Source organism: Musca autumnalis, unplaced genomic scaffold (assembly GCF_047663935.1).
Source record: "Musca autumnalis isolate F117 unplaced genomic scaffold, ASM4766393v1 scaffold_5, whole genome shotgun sequence".
NCBI lineage: Eukaryota > Metazoa > Arthropoda > Insecta > Diptera > Muscidae > Musca > Musca autumnalis.
Window position 1 is genome coordinate 167,676,429 of NW_027412088.1, and position 23,506 is coordinate 167,699,934.

Below are 23,506 nucleotides of genomic sequence, written 5' to 3' on the forward strand. Positions count from 1 at the left end.
ATTGATAACTTAACGGTTGTGTTTTAAGTTTTGTACCTACCCCCCTTTCGAAGCAAAGAAGTGCTAACTTAGCTAAAGAACTAGAATGGCAATACAAAGTAGTTGAAACGTTTAGTTCATAATCGATAGCGTAACTGTCAAAAACATGGCCAACGTAAGACCCTTGAATGAAGAATTGCAAAAATGTGCCAAGGTAATTGGAGAAGATCCAGCACGTCTGGTCGAGGATTTGGCAGCTTTGAAGGAATGGATTCGACAACAGCCTCACTTGAAAGCCAGCACAGACGATCAATTGTTGGTGGCATTCTTACGTGGCTGTAAATACTCTTTGGAAAAGGCCAAGTCAAAGATTGATAAGTTCTATACACTGAAAACCAAATTCCCAGAAATGTTCTCAGCGACCGATGTCAATGATCCCAAGTTTAGAGATATTTTCCGTTTGGGGTAAGTAGCAAGAGGTGTTTCTCTTCTTTTTTTTCTTATTATTTACAAACAGAGAGTACAAGGTATAAAAATTGTTGTGAAGTGGCTGAATGTCAAATCATGCTACTGACTATATTGCAGCGTATTGATGTCATTTGAAGTGTTAGCTAATCAAATACATACTGCATTTTCTGATTAAAGTCTTTCTAAAGGCATTACCTCAAATCGCATCGACATAATCACTGACTGTTAATAAAAAACAGAAAAATCTGGTTTAACTCATGACATTTTTAAGAATATTTATTGGAGGAAAATCTGAGCTATTATTGGAGAATTTTAAAAATATTTTTTAGGAAATGAAACTCTTTTACATTAAGTTGAGAAATGTTTTCATGTGTATTAATAACCTTGGTGTAAAGCGGTTTTGGACCCCAAGTATGTTTGGACGAAATCAATTTCAGACAATTTGGATTTGATGTAGTCCTGACCGCTCATCTGTCTGTTAATATATGTATGTATACCAGAGTGGTTTTAAAAAATCAATGTCAGATTTTTTTATGCGGCATCCCCCTAAAGTGTTTACTTTTGTTAGATTTTAAGATTGCCAAAGTTTGAGCACGATCGGAATATGTTAATACGTGTCACTGGGGCCTCAAAGTTTCCATAGTAATTTGTATGGGACCAAAGGTGAATTTTCACGAAATTGCTCTTAAGTCCATATTTATTGTCCAATCGATGAGAAATTTTTAACAGTTCATTCATTATGCTTTGCACCCTTTTTTCCCTTTGAGTTAAAACCAGTCTTATATACACCCTCCGGCCAAAACGGTCCAACCCACATGTTCAAAACAATCAAACTATCACTAGGTTATACTACCTGCTAAAACAATGTAAAATAGAGTTAGTATTTATTTAAAAAGGTTTCGGTTTAATAAGTATAGTCAATTTGATTTTTTTAAACATGTTGTTTAGGCCTTTTTGGCGTTGAGCACCTCAAGTATATTTGTCATTCCAATTGTAACATATCGAAATATTCTTCGGAGACCCTATAAAGTATATATAAATTCGATGTCGATATAACCATGTCCGTCGGTCTGTCTGTTGAAATAAAGATACAGCTGGCAATATTTAAGATAGATCTTTATAATTTGGTACAGAAGTTTCTATTCCTCCTAGGATGCTTGATATTGAAAATGGAGTATATCGGTGAACGTTTTGATATAGCCCCAATAGAATGGTACCTCCCGATTTTCGGTATTTTGATGGCGGTGGCCTCAATATCCCACCAAAATGGTTCAAATTTGGTGTTTAGTCTTCGTTGGGGATATACAAATTTCCACCTAAAATTTTTTGGTACTACGTGGGCATGTCTTCATATAGCTCCCAAAGAACGTTACCTGCAGATTTTCGGTATTTCGAAGGTTGTTGCATCAACATCCCACCGTAATGAATGAAATTAGGTCGTTTGTTTTCGTTGGGGATATATAACATTCCACCGGAAATTTACTGGTATAGATCCACGCCTTCCTATAGCCCCCATAGAGCGGCACCTTCCGATTGTCGGTATCTTGAAGGTTGTGGCCTCAATATCCCTCCGAAATGGCTGACATTTGTTATTTAGTCTTCTTTGTAGGTATCAAACTTTCAACCTAAAATTTGTCCGTAAAGGTCCACGTCTTCATATAGCCCCCAAAGAACGGTACCTGCCGATTTTCGGTATTCTGAAGGTTGTGGCTTCAATATACCACCGAAATGGTTGAAATTTGGGATATACAACTTTGCACCCAACATTTTTCCATATAGGTCCACGTCTTCATATAGCCCCCCTAAAAAGGTACCTGCCGTTTTTCGGTATATTGAAGATTGTGACTTCAATATCCCGGGTGACGTAGGGGATAGAAGATACCAAGGAACGATCCTGGCAAAGCCCAGGATTTATCTTGGTCCCTCTTTCATCTCAAGTGGACACTGACCTCCCAGTGGTGTCACCTGGGGAACTGTCTTTAACACCCGTTAATGGTAGTGAGCTAACATGTGCCGCGGGTTCACCCATAAGAACGTTAAAAACTTGGGTTTGGGCGTCGGGTTAGTAACCCTCCCCTAGAAAAAACAGCCTACTATGAAAAAAACGAAAGAAAAGAAAAACAACCCCCTCTAAAGTTGACGAACCCCGCAAACGTTTTAAGGACCTTGATCTGCGAATCTGCACCTGGAATGTTCGCACTCTTTATAGAGAAGGTGCTGTTTACGCATTGGCAGATGTACTTGAAAAATTACAAGGCCGACATTACTGCCATACAGGAAATACGATGGGACGGGAAAGGCGTCACAACAACACCTAAAGACGACGCACTGTATTATAGCTGCCATGACACAAAGCATGAGTTTGGTTGCGGATTTGGTCTCCAGCTTCAACCCAGTAAATGAAAGACTCGCTGAAATTCGATTAAAAGCAAAATTCTTCAACATCAGCTTTATTTGCGCTCAGTTTTTTTTTTGTGGGCGCTTAGAAGAAAGCAAGAACGTACGCAGGATTTAATTTTGGGGGGGGTCCCAAGTTGACCAAAAATCATGAAAATTAAAAAATGTTGTGTATCGTTACGTTAAGCTATTTTAATAGGGGTCTTAATTGATTTTATGTATATTCAATATTGCCACAAAGTATATACATTCAAAAGAGAGAGATCGCAATATTTTAGATACAAGATTGAAATTTGGAACTGATTATAATATATTAGTCCTTGGATGAACCATATTAGACTAAGTTCGGCATAGTCTCCTTACAAAAGTTTTTAACCAAATTATCCAACAGAAATGAAGCAATAACTAAAAAATCTTTCAGATTAATATTACCCATATAAATGTAAGTTTTGGTGTATCCCAGAATTTTCAACCACATTAGCTGTTATTTGGCATTTTGGGTTCTAAATCCCGCAGCGAATAGCTTTCGAAACATTTTCTATATTCGAGGCTATTAGCATAGTTTTTAAAAATATCGTCAGTAATATGGATTTTGGAAATCATTTTGTTGGGAGAACTTCCATGCAAAAAGTTTCTTCTTTATCACACACTTACTTCAGAGCCATTAAAAAAGTTTTGTATTGTTGTAAGAAAATAATATTCTTTAAGTGCATAAAAACACCATAACTTTACTGTTTTACCAGAAGTGATAGAGGACGTGAAAGCCAACCAATAGCTCAGAAAATTACATTAAAAAAAGAAAAAAATATCAGGAGCCGGGCGATGCAATCTACGACTCATACATTCCGAAAACTCCATCTGATACATCAATGGTTGTTGTTCCCGCTTATTTCTATCTTAATTGTACGACTAGATGTTTATGGACTCGATGACCTTAAAAACTTTCCAACGACCAATCACTTCTGTCGGCACAGCGGAGACAAACTTATAAAAATTCATAACTTTTCTTTTCTGGAAAACAAGTAAAAAGTAACAGTCGGGTTTGTCTACAGAGATATACCCTCAGTCTGTGTGAGTTGAGACTTATATATATATATAGATATATCGAATACGGGCAACATAGCCAATTGTTTTTCTATACATTGTATAGCCAAGAAGTTTCAGAATTTGATATGTATGTACGTAATTTCAGGATGTTTCGGTCAAATCGGATAATTGAAATTTTGAGCTGAAGGTATTTGAAGGAGTGAATCGATATAATGCATATTCGAACCTACTCCAGGTCTCGAAAAAATCGGATTGGACTTTGCTCAAGATTTTAGGGAAACATTTTAACGTCTGGCGTCCAAAGGAATCTGTTGATCTGTCCGAGAGTTATAATGGGCACGAGCCAGACAGACGGACGAACTGGGATAAATCGACTCCAAATTGTTTGACGCGTGTTTCGTCAATGACTGAGGGTTCAATATCACGGTGCTCTTGAACCAACGTTAAATGAATGGAGCTTACAACTGGGAAGTTTTTGTGGATTCTGAAACAGCAATGTTCACACATGAGAAAAATCCAAAAACAAGAAAAAATCGCTGGAGTGAATTTTAAATAAGTTCACATTTTTAGGTTTATTTTAGGTTTTCGCGATTTTGCTTAGAAACCACAAGTCCTATTGAAATGAAGCTAAAGAAAATGTTCTTACTTTGAAAATTTGTTTGATTTGTTCCTAGGTTTTACCATTTTGGAGATATAGAAGTTCAGGTCACATTTTTAGGTTTTTTGTTAGGTTTTCACGATTTGCTTCAAAACAGTAAGTCTTGTCGAAATGGGACTACAGAAAATCCTATAGCTGTGAAAATTCTTTACAAGATTGGGATTCGTAATTTTTTTACTCGGTTGTACCATTTTTGAGATATATATATAAGTTTAAGTTGGGAAATTGTAGTCCTGACATTGTTTTATAAGGAGACAGTCAGTGAATTGTCCAAATTTGAACTTCCATATCTCAGAAACGGTAAAAACTACGAAATTATCATATAAGAACAATATTGTAAAGAATTTTTACTGCTACAACATTTTCTTTAGTTCCATTTTGATAGGGCTTGTGGTTTCTCAGCTTAACCGTCAAAGCCTACAAAATTCCTAAAAATTCAATTTTTTGTTTTTTTTTTTATTTTCTCATCTAAGATTCTTTCATTTAAAGCTGGTTCAAGAGCAACGTAGTATACAATGCAAATAACAACAGATTTCAATACAATACCATATAACGAAAGTTTGAGCATTAATTTCGTTTACGGTTGTTTTCAGCTACAAATTTGTTACTGATAGGAAAAATTGAGATGGGGACGCTCTTTATAGCAGATATTATCACTTTATAATGCACAACAATACATTTTTCTTCATTATTTTATCCCACTGTTTAGCAATAAGTTGATATAAAATAGGAATACAGCATTTTGATTAAGGCAGTAAAACAATTTTCTAACTGCTTTTCGAGATATACTCCACGGAAAACACCTGATATGTCGTACATATTGTCCAATACACATTCCATTTAATGTACTTCTAATGCGCAAAATACTGAATTTGTAAATGTTTTGAATACAAAATGAGTTTAAAGCCTCAAGACCTTTATATTCATTACAGAATTCCAAAACACTGGCATGGCATAAAGAAGGAATTCAGTTTTACTGGAAGTTTCTCTAAAAAGAGTATTCAAACAAAAAATTTTAAATATTTCTTAGACAACTTAGGTGGGCCCCCCCCCCCCCTTTGTATGTCCCTGGAAGAAACATATGACCGTTGTCCTGCCCATGACCTTAAAATTATACTAGGCGATTTTAATGCCAAAACTGGAAAGGAGAATATCCTTGGCCCAACAGAAATTCAGATGGTGATCGACACCTACCACCTTTTTATCGATTATAAAGCAGCCTTCGACAGCCCGCTACTTTCAAAGGTATTCCAAGCAATGTCTGAATTTGGTATCCCCGCAAAGCTCATTCGGCTTTGTAAAATGACTCTAACTGACACAAGATCTTCAGTTAAAATAGGAAAGAATCTCTCCGAGATTTGTACCAAAAGAGGTTTCAGGCAAGGAGACAGCCTTTCGTGTGATTTTTTCAACATCCTGCTAGAACATTTTATACGAGAGGCACACGCAAAAGAGGTGGCACAATCTACACCAATAGCCACATGTTACTGGCTTATGCTGATGATATAGACATCATGGGAGATCAGTAAAAGAGGTAACCGATACCATTATGAAGGTCGAAGGAGAATCTGCTAAAGTGGGTCTGGCGGTAAACGGCGAAAAGACCAAGCTGATGGTGGCGGCGCGCAATGCGTCCATTGAGATCGGACCAACTGTTGAATTTGGTTCCTATAATTTTGAGGTAGTAAAAGACTTCGTATACCACGGCACCGCCGTAAACACAACAAACGGCATAAGTTGTGAAATAAAAAAGAAGAATTGTATTGGCCAACAGATGCTAATTTGGCTTAAGTAAGCACATCAAAAATAAAGCCACAACTCGTCATACAAAAATAACGCTTTTCAAAACACTGATACTACCCGTGCTGATGTATGGTTCCGAAGCCTGGGTACTTGCGCAAGCAGATAAGGCAGTGCTTGGCGTGTTTGAGAGAAAAATTCTTCGAAAGATCTACGGACCAATCTGCGTTGACGGTGAATATCGACGTCGTATGAACCACGAGCTACATCTGCTATACAACGACATCAATATAGTTAAACGTATTGAGATGCAGCGAATGCGTTGGCTAGGCCATATCATAAGATGAACCCGCTAAAAAGGCGTATAAATTCGGGCCACATGGCGGTGCACGCAGAATTGGCAGGCCAAAGAATAGATGGCGCAAACAAGTGGATGAAGAGATGACAAGGCGCTGTATTCCAGAAAGCGAAGCACTAAACAGAGAAAATTGGAGATGTTTTCTTAGTTCGGTCTATGGAACAAATGTTCTGTAATGGGCCAGCTAAGTAAATAAGTAATGGCTGAAATTTGGCACTTAGTCTTCGATTTTCGGTATTTTTGAAGGTTATGGTCACAACAACCCACCGAAATGGCTGAAATTTCGTATTAAGTCTTTGTTGGAGGTAAAAGCCTTACTGACTGAAATTCGTTGGTATAGATCCACGTTTCGGTGTAGCCCCCATAGAACGGTACCTCACGATTTTCGTAATTCTGAAGGCTGTGACGTCAATATCCCACCGAAAGACTGAAATTTGTTATTTAGACTTCCATGGGGTTTTAAAATATTCCACAAGAGAATTATCAGTATAGGTCCGTCGGTTCTCCCATAGAAGCGTAACTCTTGACTTTAGGTATTTTGAAGGTTTTACCGAAATATCGGAAATTTGGTATTTTGTCTCTTTTGAGTCTAAAAACTTTACGCCAGAAATTTGTAGGTATAGATCGACGTTTTGTTATTTTGAAGGTTAGCCACATTGTTTTACCGAACTTGCTGAAATTTCGCATATAGTCTTCTTCATAAACGAAAGGAAACTAATTGTTCCAATTTACTTCAATACAACTCGTGGTGAAGCGTAAACAAGTTCGGCCAGGCCGAACTAAACGACGTTCTTACTTGTTTCTGATATATAAGCTTTGTTCCAGAACCAAAAATTTTTTACAATTTTTACCACTTTTACACATTTTATCCGAAAACCCGTTCCCATACACAAACTAAAATTGTGCTCAATGACGCTCTATTTAAAAACTTTTTACACGACAAATTTGAGCGTGTAAAAAAAGTAACATGGTTGCCGCCTTCCGATTGGCTGGTAGGTCGACTATGATATTTGTTCCAGTTTTTTACGTTTTTTTTTTTATTTTTCCGTACCCGTACATTTCGAATAAAGTTGTATGTGTATCTCATTTTTCACAGTTCGCTCTTTTACTACTTTTACGATTAAAAAAGTACGAGAACACTCATATAGTCCCCATAATCATTGCAGAAACTGTTTGTATCGAACGTAGAACATCTCCTTAATATATTCGTATCGAAAAACATACAAAATATATTTGTTTGTATCCAAGAATAACGAAATTCTAGGTAAAAACTATAAAAACGATTTAGAGCTATATATCAAAAACAAGAGCTGGAGAAAAACTGCGACGGATTCGAAAATAACTCGCCGAAAATAACTAACCTTTAAAATACCGAAATTCGGGAGGTACCGATCCTTTTACCTTCAACAAAGACTAAATACCAAATTTCAACAATTTCGGTGGGTTGCTGTAACCACAACCTTAAAAATACTGAAAATGGTGAGGTACCGTTCTATGGGGGCTATAAGAAGTCGTGGTCTATACCGACAAATTTTTGGGAGAACGTTTTATACCACCAAGGAAGACAAAGTACCAAATTCAGCCATTTCAGTGTGATAATGATGCTGAAACGTTTAAAATACTGAAAATCGGGTGGTACCGTTCTATGGGGGCTATGTAAGGGCGTGAACCTATTTTCATATGGGACGTTTGATACCCCAAATGAAGACCAAATACCAAACTTCAGCAATTTCGGCTGAGTATTGAGGCCACAACCTCAAAAATACCGGAAATAGGGAGGTACCGTTCTATGTGGGCTATACTAAGGCGTGGACCTATACCGACAGATTTCATGTGGAACGTTTAATACCCCAAATGAATACCAAATGCCAAATTTCAGCCATTTCGGTGTATTGTTGAGCCCATAACCTTCAAAATACCGGAAATATGGAAGTACCGTTCTATGGGGGCTATACTAAGACGTGGACCTATACCGACAAGTTTCTGAGGGAGAGTTTTATACCCCCAACGTAGACTTAATACCTAATTCCAGCCATATCTGAGGAATATTTAGGCCACAACCTTCAGAACACCGAAAATCGGGAGGTACGTCCTATGGGGGCTATATGAAGGCGTGGACCTATACCGACAAACTTCATATGGAGCGTTGACTACCCCAAATGAATACCAAATTTCAGCCATTTTGGTGTATGTATTATTGAGCCCATAACCTTCAAAATACCGGAAATAGGGAGGTAGCGTTCTATGGGGGCTATAATAAGGCGTGAACCTATACCGACAAATTTCATATGGAACGTTTAATAGCCTAAATGAAGACCAAATACCAAATTTCAGCAGTTTCGGTGGAATATTGAGGCCACAAACTTCAAAAAACCGGAAATAGGGATGAACCGTTCTATGGGGGTTATACTAAGGCGTGGACCTATACCGACAAGTTTCTGAGGGAAAGTTTTATACTCCCAACGAAGACTTAATACCAAATTGCAGCCATTTCTGAGGAATATTGAGGCAACAACCTTCAGAACACCGAAAATCGGGAGGTACGTTCTATGGGGGCTATATAAAGACGTGGACCCATACCGACAAATTTCATATGGAACGTTTACTACCCCAAATGAAGACCGAATACCAAATTTCAACCATTTCGGTGGATTATTGTGGCCACAACCTTCAAAATACCGAAAGTCTGGTGGTACCGTTCTATGGGGGCTATATCAAAACGTGGATCGATATAGCCTATTTGCAATACCAAACATCCTAGGAGTAATAGAAACTTCTATACCAAATTACAAAGCTCTATCTTAAAAATTGCGAGCTCAACAGACGGACGAACGGACGGACATGGTTATATCGACTTAGAATTTTACCCTGATCAAGAATATATATACTTTATAGGGTCTCCAATGAATATTTCGATGAATATTTCCATATTATGGTGGATGGTATAAAAAAGAAAATCGGTTGAAACAGAAGTCCCGTTTACCAATGCAATCCTCCGAAAGCTAACTATTCGCTTTCGGATGTTGGACAATTTGTATGTGGATTATTAAACATATTTGCTATAAATAAGCCCTCAGTAGGTCTACAATACATATTAATTGTTTTTGTTTTTTTTCTCATATTCCAGCATGTGGTTATATTTGCCAACACCCCTGAACGAAAATGGTCCCAGAATTGCAATGATGCGAAGTGGTCTATACTCCACCGATAAATACTCTGCCGAAGAAGTTATGCAGGTTTTCAGTGCTCTACAGGAAATTATTCTCTTAGATGATGATTATGCCAATGTAAATGGTGTTGTTTTCATTGGTGACTTTGAGAAGGCCACTATGGCTCACTTCTTACAATTCACACCATCGCTAATGAAGAAAATGACTGTATTCTCGGAAGAAGCTATACCCCTTAGACCAAAGGCATCACATTTTATTAAGACGCCATCCGGGTTTGAACCTGTCTTTAATATGATCAAACCAATGATGTCTGAGAAGCAGCAGAAGAGAGTAAGTAGGGAAAAGGGAGATTAGTTCTCTATATTTTTTTATTAAATAAACAAACATTCTTGATTTTAATGGAAAATTTATTAAATGTAATGAACAATTTCTTGTTTTTGTTAATGTAATGGAAAAATTCTTAAATGCCATAAACAATTTGCTACAACTTATTGAATGCTATGAAAAATGTTTTGAACTTTATTGAAAATTTTGTAAATTTAATGAACAATTATTTGAATGTTATGAACAATTTCTTCTATTTTATGAACAACTTCAAGAATTTAATGAACTCATGTCTGTTTTCTTTTACAGTTATTTGTCCATGGCAATAAAATGGATGCTTTGATCAAGGAAATCCCCCTGAAATATCTACCCAAAGAATATGGCGGTGAAAATGGTTCCATAGATGAAATTATGGCCGAATGGGAAAAGAAATTGGATCAATACAGCGATTATTTCAAAAAGAACGTTGAATATGGTACCGATGAAAAATTGCGTCCCGGCAAAGCCATTGATTTTGATAGTATGTTTGGTATTGAGGGTTCATTCCGTAAATTAAATGTTGATTAATTTGTAGTGGTTTGATTAGCTTAAAGAAATTTTTTAATTTGTTGTTCATTGTTTTTATATTTAAATAAAAAATAAATAATTTTTATTTGTGTTTGTATGTATTATTTTTGGTGTCTACCCACCGGTTCTGTGAACACAAAATTGCTAACATAATTTTAAGAAATTGCTAAAATATTTTTTCTTTTTTTTTGAAAATTGATTTCCAGTTTCTTTTCTCGTGTCTGTCTCAAGGTATGACTAATTCCCGTAATTTCAATTATTTTTGCTTATATAAAACATTGTACAACATATGAACCTCAGAAAAAAGGTAAATTAAAAACAAAGTTTGAAAGAAATTTTTACACCCTCCACCATAAAATATTCTGAACTAAAATGGAATAATTAGTTATCCTTCCTGTCCACAATTTACCAAATACCTAAATTAGTTCAGAAAATGTACCTAAAAAAATCTTAGATCGGGCTGTAAGTTTGTATGGCGGCCACATCAACGTGTGGAAATAGGTTCACAATTTTTGGTACAGAAGGTTTGTGACCACGTGGAACTTATATGAGGTCTATACCGAAACATTTAATTGAATTGAATATTTTTCTGAGAAAAGCTTTGTGACCACTGGTAACATTAAATGCCAAATTACATATACTTACTTACTTAGCTGGCCCATTACAGAACATTTGTTCCATAGGCCGAACTAAGAAAAGATCTCCACTTCTCTCTATTTGTTGCTTCGCACTCTGGAATACCGCGCCATTTCATCACTTCATACACTTTTTTTGCGCCACATATTCCTTGGCCTGCCAATTCTGCGTGCACCGCCAAGCGGTTCATATTTATACGCCATTTTAGCGGGTTCATCTTCGCCCATTCTTATGATATCGCCTAACCAACGCAATCGCTGCATCTCGATACGTTTAACTATAGCATTTCCAAATTAAATGAAACCTTTTCCAAATTGAATGAAACCTTTTCCAAATTGAATGAAACCTTTTCGGACAATAAATACCGGTAAAATCCTCAATATACCGCAAATCTGGGGATACCGTTATATGGGGGCTATATTAAAACGTGGACATATACTGATAATTCCATTTCGGTTTAAAAATTACTCGGAAACCTTAAAAATTCTTTAAATCGAAAGGTACCGTTCCAGTGGGGCTATATCAACACGTGGGTGGACCTATGCCGACGAATTTCGGGGTGAAAGTATTGTAGCCCCACAGAAGTCTAAGTTGGTTGGATATTGAAGTCACAAACTTTAAAAATCGGGGGATACCCTTGTATGGGGACTATATAAAAACGTGGACCTATACTGATAATCCGAAAAATTTCTGGTGGACATTTTTGTTCTTCCATCGAAGAATAAATATCAAACTTCAGTCATTTCGGTGCCAAATTGAGACCACGACCTTAAAAATACCGAAAATCGGGGGATATCCTTGTATGCGGACTATATAAAAACGTGGAACCGTTATGATAATCTGACATATTTTTGGTGGATTTTTTTTTTGTAGCGCCACAGAAGTCTAATTACCAATATTTTTTGCCAAATTGGTTGGATATTGAGGCCACAACCTTTAAAAATCGGGGGATACCACTGTATGGGGACTATATAAAAACGTGGACCTATACTGATAATCCGACAAATTTCTGGTGGAAATTTTTTTCTTCCATCGAAGAATAAATATCAAACTCCAATCATTTCGGTGCCAAATTAAGACCACAACTTTCAAAATACCTAAAATCGGGGGGGTACCCTTGTATGGGGACTATATAAAAACGTGGACCCGCACTGATAATCCGACAAATTTCTGGTGGAATTTTTTTTAAGTCATTTTGGTGGGATATTGAGGCCACAAACTTCAAAATACCGAAAATCGGTTGGTACCGTTCTATGGGGTCTATATCAACACGTGGACCTATGCCGACAAATTTCGTGGAGAAAGTTTTGCACCCCAAAGAAGTCTAAATACCAAATTTCTGCCAAATTGGCCAAAACCTTTAAAATACCGAAAATCGAGGGATACCCTTGTATGGGGACTATATAAAAACGTAGACCTCTCTTCTAGAATATTTTATGCCCCCATGGAAGACTAAATAACAAATGTCATCCATTTCGCTTTGATAATGACACTGAAACCTTTAATATACCAAAAATCGGGAGGTACTTTTCAATAGGGGCTATATCAAGACGTGATCCTATACCGACAATTCTTTGCAGGAATGCTGTATATCGCCAACCGTATTTTACCCATTCTTGTATGATAATGCGACTAAAGCCTTCAAAATGCCGAAAATCGGGAGGTACCATTCTATCCCAAATTCTCAAATTTCATCCATTTCGGTGGGATATTGTGAACACAACCTTCTAAATACCGAATACTGGGAGTTGCCTTTCTATGGGGCCTATATGAAAACGTGAACGCATACTGATAGTTCTCTTCTGGAATATTTTGTATCCCCATCGAAGATTAAATATCAAATTGTATCCGTTTCAGTTTGATAATGACGCTGAAACCTTAAAAATAACGAACATTAGGAGGTACCGTTTTTTCGAGGCTATACGAAGACGTGTGCATATACCGTCAATTTTCAAAAAAAAAAAAAAAAAAAAAAAACACATTACCAAAATCAGAGGATGTCATTGATAATAATTTTAAGTACACAATATTAGGTTTTAATTTATTACTACTAAGATCACATCTTTTTCTATATATATTTCCTTAAATCTCAGTCCACTTCCAGTTTCCTAAAGGAACCACCAACACCAAACAGATTGTCTACATCCGAAGTTTCTCCACAACGCAAAGACTCATCTGTACCATATTTGGCATTCTCTTTGAAAAAATCTCGATATTCATCGAATTTAGATTCCAGGGCCTTGATATGCTCTTCCATTGTGCCATTTTCACCACCATAATATTCTGGCAAATACTTTCGGGGTATGTGTTGTTGCAATTCTTCCAGGTTGGCAAATAGGAAAATCTAAAAAACAAACAGCAAATGAACATTTTAAATCTTCAAATTAATGATCTTTGGGTCTACCTACCCTTTGTCTCAACTTCTCGGAAAATAGCGGCAATAACATTTTGAAGAAACTATGTGCCATTGAAGGTATATTCACAAAACATAAGGACTTAATTCTCAGCGGTAGAGATTTTTCCATGTATGTTACAACGGCCTTGAGAAATATTGCATTTGCCTGCATTAAGTGGGCCATTGTTACCTTGGACATATCAACTATGGTAATAATACCACAAATACTGGCATACGGGTCGTCGATGGTGAAAATTTCATACATGGCAATACCGGGATGGAAGATTTCTTCAATTTGATATTCGTTGGGATTATAATTAAAATTGCACATTATCAAACGACAACCATTCTCATTTAGGGGTGTGGGCAGCGGGACAACACAGCTGTTAAACATTTGAAATATAAAAAAAAACATTTTTTTAATTTAATTAATTTTTCTTCTCATTGCCTTACCCTAAACGATTTAGTTGCCGTAATTTCTTATTGTCCAAATCATAAATACCAAGAATATGAGGAAACTTAGTTTTAAGTGTATAAAAACGTTCAATTTTCCCCTTAGCCTTTTCCATGCTATATTTACAGCCACGCAGAAATTGTATTAAAAATTGATCATCCATTCTAGCCTTGAGGTGGGGTTGTTGTTCAATCCATAACTTGAAGGTCTCCAAATCTTCAGGTATTCTGCTAGGTACTTCGTTAAGTTCATCGATGGCAATTTTTTGTAACACAGCAGGGAGTGGTTTTATTTCAGCCATGTTTAACAATTGAAATGTGGTGTACAACTGAATGCATCTCGCCTTAGCCGGCTAAGCATGATGATGTCTACAACAATAAACAATTTCCGGAGGGGTCATTCTCCTTATATTCAATAATTAACAAAAATAAAAAATAAAATGAAAGCAAAATTTAGAAAATATAAACCGGTTAAAAATTTGTGACCTCCATATAATATAGCGTACTGCAAATCAGTTAGCAAGCCAATATGATCTAAGCCAGTCATGCACAAGCATTAATTTAAATGAAGTCTCACCAAACAAGAACATACAGCAGAGCTGAGCAAAATCGAGAGAGAGCCAAATTTAAGGGAGAATTAATATTTAATTTTTCTTGATGTTTCATTACTTATTTCAACATTTTTTAAACATTAATGTTGTCTATCAATGTTGTTTATCAAAGGAATGGTTCATTCAGAGAGACTAATGCACAAAATCTTTTGAGCATCACCGGTCTAGACAAAAGTAAAAAAAAACACTCTTCAGACGGTCTTAAATCAGCCAAGATCACCCATATACGTTAACGTGACTGCAACAACAACATGTGTTCTCTTCATTCTCATCTGTCGTGGTTTAGCAAAGGAAAGACTCGCTCAGACAGACTAATGCACAAAATATTTTGTGCACCACCGTCTTAAATGTAGCCTTACTGAATATTCATTAAGTCATTTTTTGAGTAACCGACAATTGTCGGTAAAATTAAAATGCTTATAAATTCGGTAGTTACCGATGTTTTTCGGTAAGTTAGCGACGAATAAAAAGCAGTCGTAAAGTTCTACCGAGAGCAAGAGTGTTGTCAACTTTTATTTGAATTTTTCATTCATAACTTTTCGTTTTAATTTTACGGATTTTTGTAGGTAACTAAAAAATGAGTTAGAGAATCGCACTACAGACATCCAAAGGTGCTTTGCAGATGTTCTGCAACGTATAATGAGTCAGGTTGGGTTAAGTGAATATATGAAAACGTGGTCTATACAGACAAACTTCAGGTGGAAAGTTTTATACACCCAACGAAGACGAAATACCAAATTTCTGCCATTTCGGTGGAATATTGAGGCCACAACCTTCAAAATACCGAAAATCGGTAGGTACAGTTCTATGGGGGCTATATAAAGACGTACACATATACCAAAGGGTAAATACCAAATTGATATTGAGGCCACAACCTAGCAAATACCGAAAATAGGGAGGTACATTTCTATGGGGGCTACATGAAGATGTGCGCCTATACCGAAAATTTTCAGGTGGAAAGTTTTATATCTCCAACAAAGGTTTAATACCAAATTTCAGCCACCTCGGTGGCATATTGAGGACACAACCTTCAAAATACCGAAAATCGGGAGGTACCGTTCTATGGTGCTATATGAAGACGTGGGCCTATACATACAACAACATTTCGATGGGTTCGGGAGGTACCGTTCTATGGGGCCTGTATGAAAGCGTGGACCTATACCGACAAACTTCAGGTGGAAAGTTTTGTATCCTCAGTGAAGTCTAACTACCAAATTTCAGTCATTTCGGTGTGATATTGAGTACACAACCTTCAAAATACCGAAAATCGGGATGTACCGTTCTATGTGGGCTATATGAAGACGTTGACCTATACCGACAAATTTAGGTAGGAAAGTTCAATACCCCGAATGAAGACTAAATACCAAATTTCGGTGTGATATTGAGGACACAACCTTCAACCTATGGAGGCTATATGAAGGCGTGGACCTATACCAGCAAATTTCAGGTGGATAGTTTTGCACCCCAAACGAAAACTAACTACCAAAGTTCAGTGGTTTCGGTGGGTTATTGAGGACATAACCTTCAAAATACCGAAAATCGCGAGGTACCGTTCTGTATGGGATATATCAAAACGTGGGCCGATATAGCCCATTTTCAATACCAAACATCCTAGGAGCAATAGAAACTTCTATAACAAATTACACTGTACAACACAAAAAAAAATTTACAAGATAATTCGGACAGATTATGAAAGAGGACCGAAAAAAGAAGACACGTGTATGGGAGTTTTGAAAGTCTACGTCGGGAAGTAACCTAAATAGGCGTGTCATTTCTACAGGACTCGTATGTTAGATATATTCACTGGACAGTATCCGTAGAATATCCCCGCATTTTCACATACAATATCAGGGACCTATGGCTTATCCTTATGACGTTATTTTAGTTTATAGTACTAAAATTCGTAATTTTTCAAAGTCCGATCTGGGTTATCAATATTTTCCCTATATATATTCACCATAGATATTTCAAAAACAGTTTGGATCGAGCACACATAATCTTCTGAAAGAATTTATTATCAAAAAACTTCAATAAAATATATTTTGTGACAGCAGATAACGAAAATGTGAATAAAAACGGTAGAATATGGTCCTAAATCATATAAAAAAAGCGAAAACTTTAGGAGATGTTAAATATTATAGCTACAAATTCCTTTTGTTCAGAGACTCATTTGATTTTGGAACATTTCTTCTTTTGACACAACCCCCAAAAACTGAGGTATTTTAGGAGATTTAGACTCAGTATGGAATTAATTTTAATTGAGAGCCTAAAGGTTTAACAAATAATTTCTACCTTTAATATCTAAATTTGTAACGTCATTTTTTAACAAAGCATTTTGTTTGTCCTGGTTCGTCCTGGGACTTACAATAAAATTTTGTGTAGAATATTTCTTCTTTTATCCGGCCTGTCGGGAAGCATGGGTGAATGCTAACGGACGCGTCCACAGGTTAAATACAATTAAAGCCAGAATGGTGGTTTAAAGGTGGCAGCCCCACTACCATTCTAGGGTACAGTGGACCAATCACCCACTTACCTGAAACTTAATCGATTTTCGAAATGTCTACAAGGAATGAAATAACAACACCCGTAACGTTGACGAACTTTGGCACACGGAAAAGGACACGAATAGGAACTTGGAATGTAAGAACACTAAGCGATTCCACAAAGCTTGCGCAGGTTGTATCCCAAATGGAAATATTTGAAATCGGAATCCTAGGGATAAGTGAAATGCGATGGATTCAAAATGGGGAGTTTATCGCGATGTGCCAAGCTTTCAACCTCGTCATAGGCGGTTCGTTATTTCCGCACAAGGAAATCCACAAATATACTTGGACATCGCCAGATGGAAACACGAAAAACCAAATAGATCACATTTGTATCCGGAAGCAATGGAGAAGCTCCTTAACGGACGTCCGTACAAAACGAAGCGTAGATATACACAGCGACCACGAACTGGTCATAGCCCATATCCGACTAAAGTTGAAGAGACACCATAGAAGAAACAATACACAGGGAGTAAGAAAACGTTTTGAGGTCCAAAAACTTACAAACGCCAATAAGAGAGAAGAACTGAGACAAGAAATAAATGATAACTTTTTGCCAAACAACAGCTATTCATGGGAAACTACATGTAATGTTCTAAGAAACATAGCAGAGGATAAAATTGGATATGTCAGTAACCAAGAAAGAAAAACCTGGATATCTGACAATACCTGGAGCTTGATCCAAGAAAGAAATCGCTTAAAATCACTATCATTAAATAACCGCAATATACTGCCTATATATCAACACGTTGCAAAGCAAGTGAAACGGTCAATACATATCGATAAGAGGAAATACCTAGACGAAATGGCAAAAGATGCCGAACATGCAGCAGGCGCGCACAACATGCGCAAACTATACCAAATAATTGGCCAAATATCTAACCAATCAGTCAACAGGAATAGGGGGATCAAGGATACGAACGGCGATATAATATCTAATGTTGACTTGCAAGCTGAAAGATGGAAGCAACATTTTGAAAGCATTAGCAATAGTACTGAAAACGAAGAAAACGAGAGCCTCAACAACAACATGTCAGTCAACGAGGAGATAAATGAGAATCCTCCATCAATAGATGAAATTTCAAACGTGATCCTCGCACTTAAAAGGAACAAATCACCAGGAGAAGACAACATACCAGCCGAATTGCTACAGATTGAACCGAGGACATCAGCGGGAATCCTACAACCATATTTGACGGAAGTCTGGCAGCAAGAAAGACTACCAAACAGTTGGACGCGCGGTGAAATCATAAAACTCCCCAAAAAAGGCGACTTATCAGATTGGAACAACTGGAGGGGAATCACCCTTCTTAATTCAATTTATAAAGTACTAGCCGTAATCATTAACAACAGGTTACAAGTAGTTGAGCGCTCACTACGCGACGAACAAGCTGGATTTAGACCTATCGCACTTGTATCGACCAATCGAATACTCTCCGAATACTTATCGAGCAATCCATCGAATGTGCTTCCATTCGAATACTTATCGAGCAATCCATCGATTCAGTGAAACGCAGCGCAATATGGAATGCTTTGCAAAATAATGGAGTCCCACAAAAAATAATAAATATAATAAAAGCTATGTACTGGAATGTATCACTCAAAGTTGGACACAACAATATATACAGCGATACGTTCACTACAAACATCGCACATTGGGCCCAATGGCAGGTTTCTGAGGCAACAAATGAACGGAAGAAGCTACAGCTTTCAAATTTCGTTCCGATGTTCATAACAAGCATAAAATCACTTCCACAAAATTTGGTAAGATTCGGTTCAGATATACATATAGCTTTCATCTATATGATTCATCCAATTGTATATTTAAGCCGAGAAAAACAAACAATTTGGCTCCGATCCCTTTAAAATTTGATTTGATAAGTCCAGTTCAACATTCCTCCTATTTTTATCAAACTAAGCGAGTGGAGTGGATATTGAGCATCATTCACAATAAGCCTATTTATAATGTCTCCCAAAAATAGTAATAACGCAAATACTCGGTTCGGAACATATAATACAAATGTATGTACGTATTATTATATGCACATAATTCAGCGACTAACAGTGGCTAAAAATTATTATATAGTGGAATCCAGTTTATATTTAAATTCAATTAACAAATTCATACATATATCAGTAAAAAGAAACAATATTATTTTTAAAAAAGCCTTATGTTTATCAACAAATTATTAAAGTTAATTTTCGTCAACTTCTAACTCAATATTATAATGATATAAATACTCCTCCTCCGTATCAGAATCCAGAATGTCCCTATTTATAGCCGCACTTGATGTAATTGTTAGTTGGGACTCGGGGGCTTCAGGTATTTTCAAAAGTGAAATAACATCTTTCGGAAGCTGCTATGACACACGGTTTTTAAGGTATATAGTGGATAGTAAAGGATCAGAAGAATCCAGGGCCCTGTTAAAGACATCCATTATATTATGCTCTCTAGAATCTTTTCGGGCGTGACCAATGCGATCCTTTTTGTAAATTTTATTTCTTCCCTCAGAAGCGTGTTCTCCAGCACATCGGAGGGGCACAACACAAGTTTGTAAAATTTGGAAAGAATGCGCTAAAATTTTGTGCAAGGTTGCTGACATTGGGTACCATCCGTAATATTTATAATATATCTTTGCAGTTTCATAACAAAAATGTTTAAAGTATTCGATATTTATCTCGAATTCGGAGTTAATGGCAATAAGAATTATATGCAAGCGATTTAAAAGATCAATATTAATATTGGTGATAGATGAAAACATTTCTGTATTAGAAAATGCCTTTCGTGCCGTATTACCGTCGTTTGTAGAGCCACTCCCATTACTTTTAGGCTTATGAACATGAAGGCCCATTTTATCCCAAAATTTTTGTTGGATTTCATGTTTCCTTTGAAGCATAATGCCTTTTTCTTCAGCACTCCGAATTTGCCATTTTCTTATGTTAAGCCGGTATGACAAGTTAAGGATAAATTCAAAGCATCTAATCCATGCATGCAATGGGCTTATACCGAATTTTAATGCGCTCTCTTTTGGTTGAAATACCGGCGATCTCAAATCAGTTATAGATAAAAAATCTTTCGGGTTTGCACCACATATGGGACAAGATTGGGCACTCTTTGTACCCGTTAGTACATTTAGCACTTTACCATCAATTAAAGTCATAATTAGCTCGTACTTAACAGTTATCTTTCTACCATTTTCCATATAATAATCCGACGATTTAAGATTTGATATTTGCCGATCCACATTTTGGTTCTCTTCCAATATATGGTCTTTGGTTTCTTTTACAAATTCAATTTTCAGAGGTCGACAGAAACGTACGGATTGTGGAGTTCGGTTTATCCAAACAACTGTATTATTTGATGCTATTACTTTTAAAGGTATAACTGAGGTTACAAATAATGAACTATCCAAACTTTGATGAGTATTATTGTCAAAAATTTGTTTAAATTGACTTTGACCGGTGGCACCATCGAAACCATAGCTAAGTATCAAACTAACTTCGTCGAACTCATCCATTCGCTCCAAAACGTCCTCTTGGAAAGACAAAATTCTTTTTGCGGTGTGGTCTATCAAATTTTGGAGAGGAATATGTGCTGATGAATCCGTTACAGTTAGTCCAACGGGTCGGCATTCCAACTTATTATTTTGAACTTTTTTGTAAGTAGGGAATATATTACAATTTCTTGACTTAGTCAACTCTCTCAAATTTATGTATTGTTGTTTTGTTAAATTATTTTCTATTAAAAAACTTAATGCTTCATCAGGTGAGAGTGGTATTGGCATTTTGTCATTGGAAGTTATTTTTTCCCTCATTTTATTTGGTTCTGATGGAGATAAAACAGCTTTTTTGAGGATAAAATTCAAATCATTTTCATTCGATAAATTGGCTGAAACAGAAGCGGCATGAATTAAAAGCTTTGTATTGTTGTCGTTTTCGGAGGACAATTCCGAAGCAAGCTTTCTTTTTTGACGCTCGCTTCCTTCGCTATAACCTACATAAGGTCGTCCTTTTTTCCTTGGAACACCAATTTCTTCTACTTTAAAAGATGTCTCATTACTTAACCACACTTGCTCGTATTTTAAAAAGCGTGTTTTGCTATAATGGTATTTTATCCACTTTTTGGTAAGTTGCGTACATAAATTATAGATCTGTTTTTCCACTGCAATCATGGAGTCGTCAGCGACTTTTCTATTCAAATTGGCCAAAATCCAATTCATCACATTTATGGATTTTCTATCATTGCCCAGCCAATAATTAAAAATTTCCAAATTTTTAAGTGTCACGCTATCTGTAAGTAATTTTCTATAAGTATTCGGATCCATACGGACATGAAATTTTTTTACACATATAGTACTCACTATTACCTTCTATCAGATATATATAGTTTCGACAATACGTCGCAATACCGCGAGTTTTATTCCAAAAACTATTTAAACTACAATACGAACTACACAAAAAATACACCACAAGTCTACTTCAAATATTCCTTACCAAATCTAACTTCTTTTATTTCTTAATCAGAATATTAATTTATATACCTTTACACGTTTTATCCATTAAAAAAACTGTTTATTAAATCAGCGGTTTTTAATTGCCGAGCGAAACAAATTTGTTCTTCGTTGGATAAATTTTTATACAATTTTACAAAGTAACATGCAATATCTTTGACAGCTCGGTATGTGACCACGAAGCGTTGCCAGGTTGAAATGATTTTGTTTCTAAGTGGCTCAAAGTGTTAAGAATCTAATACCGTTACTAATTTATACAAATATATGACTTCAAAACTAGACTTTTTGCCTCAGAAACCTGCCATTGGGCCCAATGTGCATCGGAGTGAAACAGAGTTGTCCTCTATCCCCACTGCTGTTTGCGTTAGTGCTTGATACCGTTATGTTCGAAGTGTGCAAGAGAAAAAGAGGAATTGTGTGGGGATTTCACCGCCATCTTGAAGACTTAGACTTTGCAGACGATATATGCCTAATATCCCATAAGCATAACGATATGCAAAGTAAAATCAACGGCCTAACAATCCTCTGCAATCGTATCGGCCTTGAAGTCAACATTAATAAGACTAAGGCCATGCAAATAAATAGCAATGTCACCCTCAATTTTAATATAGATAATGTAGATATTGATTTTGTGGAACAATTTTGCTATCTAGGATGTATTATGTCATCCCAAGGAGGAGTAGATGACGACGTGAATTTTAAGCTGGGCAAAGCTAGAACAGCCTTTGGACGACCGAACAAAATATGGAGATCTCCGCAAATATCCATCTATACCAAGCTGCGTATATTCAATGCCTGCGTCAAAACAACATTATTATATTATAAGGCAGTGAAACATGGTTGACTTCCAACTCAATACTTCGGAAACTACAAACGCAAATCAATAAATTCCTGCGAATTTTGTTGTACTGTGTTAGCTTAAAAATTGCTAGCTGTATCTTGATTTCAACAGACGGACGGACGTACGGACGGACATGGTTATATCGACTTAGAATTTTCCCTGATCAATAGTATATATAATTTATAGGGTCTCCGACGAATATTTCGATGTGTTACAACCGGAATGGCAATGTTAATTACACCCTCCCTATTATGGTTTAGGGTATAAAAAGGCATTAAGTTCCGGTATCATTATATGAGGACCATACCAGAACGTAGACCCATGTCTTCAATTTTTGATAAAGAAATTTTTGAACCAATGCCAGAATACAGCTATGTCGTTTAGAAAATATAGTTAAAAAATTTAAAATATTTAAAATCGGACAATATCTATATATGGAGGCTGGTTACATATTTGTGGAGAAATTTTTGAATCCCAAATTTCAAAGTACAGCAAATTCAGTTAGACAAATTAGCTTAACTATTCAAACCACAAAAAATGGACTGTACCGTTATATGGGATCTACCCCAAAATGTGGACCTATATAGACCATATTCAATAACATTAGACCTACGGTCATGAGAATCATATGTACAAAATTGCAGTCGCCTATCTTAATTAGTTTACCAGTTATTAATTTTTGTCCGCTAGATATGGATTTCGCCCACAGTGCGTCCAAAACGAAAAACGCGTGTCAAGTTTGGTCAAATGTGAAGTTTTTGCTTACTGTTTTTGAAGACACGATTAATTTTTGGAAGCGGTCAGAAAG

General features: G+C 36.4%; 2 protein-coding genes across 2 annotated transcripts; one reads left to right on the plus strand and one right to left on the minus strand.

The window, feature by feature from the left end:
- Positions 1–100: 100 nt before the first annotated feature.
- Positions 101–10,803, plus strand: LOC141387424 (alpha-tocopherol transfer protein-like). The gene is made up of 3 exons (XM_073957084.1): positions 101–444; positions 9,775–10,147; positions 10,451–10,803. The coding sequence occupies exons 1-3, from the start codon at positions 146–148 to the stop codon at positions 10,706–10,708; spliced, it is 930 nt and encodes a 309-aa protein (XP_073813185.1). The 5' UTR covers positions 101–145; the 3' UTR covers positions 10,709–10,803.
- Positions 10,804–13,357: 2,554 nt separating this feature from the next.
- On the minus strand, positions 13,358–14,699 carry LOC141387427 (alpha-tocopherol transfer protein-like). The gene is made up of 3 exons (XM_073957088.1): positions 14,193–14,699; positions 13,753–14,122; positions 13,358–13,688 (listed from the first exon to the last, which is right to left on the minus strand). The coding sequence occupies exons 1-3, from the start codon at positions 14,492–14,494 to the stop codon at positions 13,434–13,436; spliced, it is 927 nt and encodes a 308-aa protein (XP_073813189.1). The 5' UTR covers positions 14,495–14,699; the 3' UTR covers positions 13,358–13,433.
- Between the last annotated feature and the right edge of the window lie 8,807 nt (positions 14,700–23,506).

What these genes read in the sequence shown, in the direction of transcription:
- LOC141387424 (XM_073957084.1), top strand. Translation starts at nt 146, where the DNA reads ATGGCCAACGTAAGACCCTTGAATGAAGAATTGCAAAAATGTGCCAAG. An exon ending in AGAGATATTTTCCGTTTGGG is followed by an intron (nt 445 to 9,774) that starts GTAAGTAGCAAG and finishes CTCATATTCCAG; the next exon opens with CATGTGGTTATATTTGCCAA. An exon ending in CTGAGAAGCAGCAGAAGAGA is followed by an intron (nt 10,148 to 10,450) that starts GTAAGTAGGGAA and finishes TTTCTTTTACAG; the next exon opens with TTATTTGTCCATGGCAATAA.
- LOC141387427 (XM_073957088.1), bottom strand. Translation starts at nt 14,494, where the DNA reads ATGGCTGAAATAAAACCACTCCCTGCTGTGTTACAAAAAATTGCCATC. An exon ending in CGGCAACTAAATCGTTTAGG is followed by an intron (nt 14,123 to 14,192) that starts GTAAGGCAATGA and finishes AATGTTTAACAG; the next exon opens with CTGTGTTGTCCCGCTGCCCA. An exon ending in CCGAGAAGTTGAGACAAAGG is followed by an intron (nt 13,689 to 13,752) that starts GTAGGTAGACCC and finishes TTTGTTTTTTAG; the next exon opens with ATTTTCCTATTTGCCAACCT.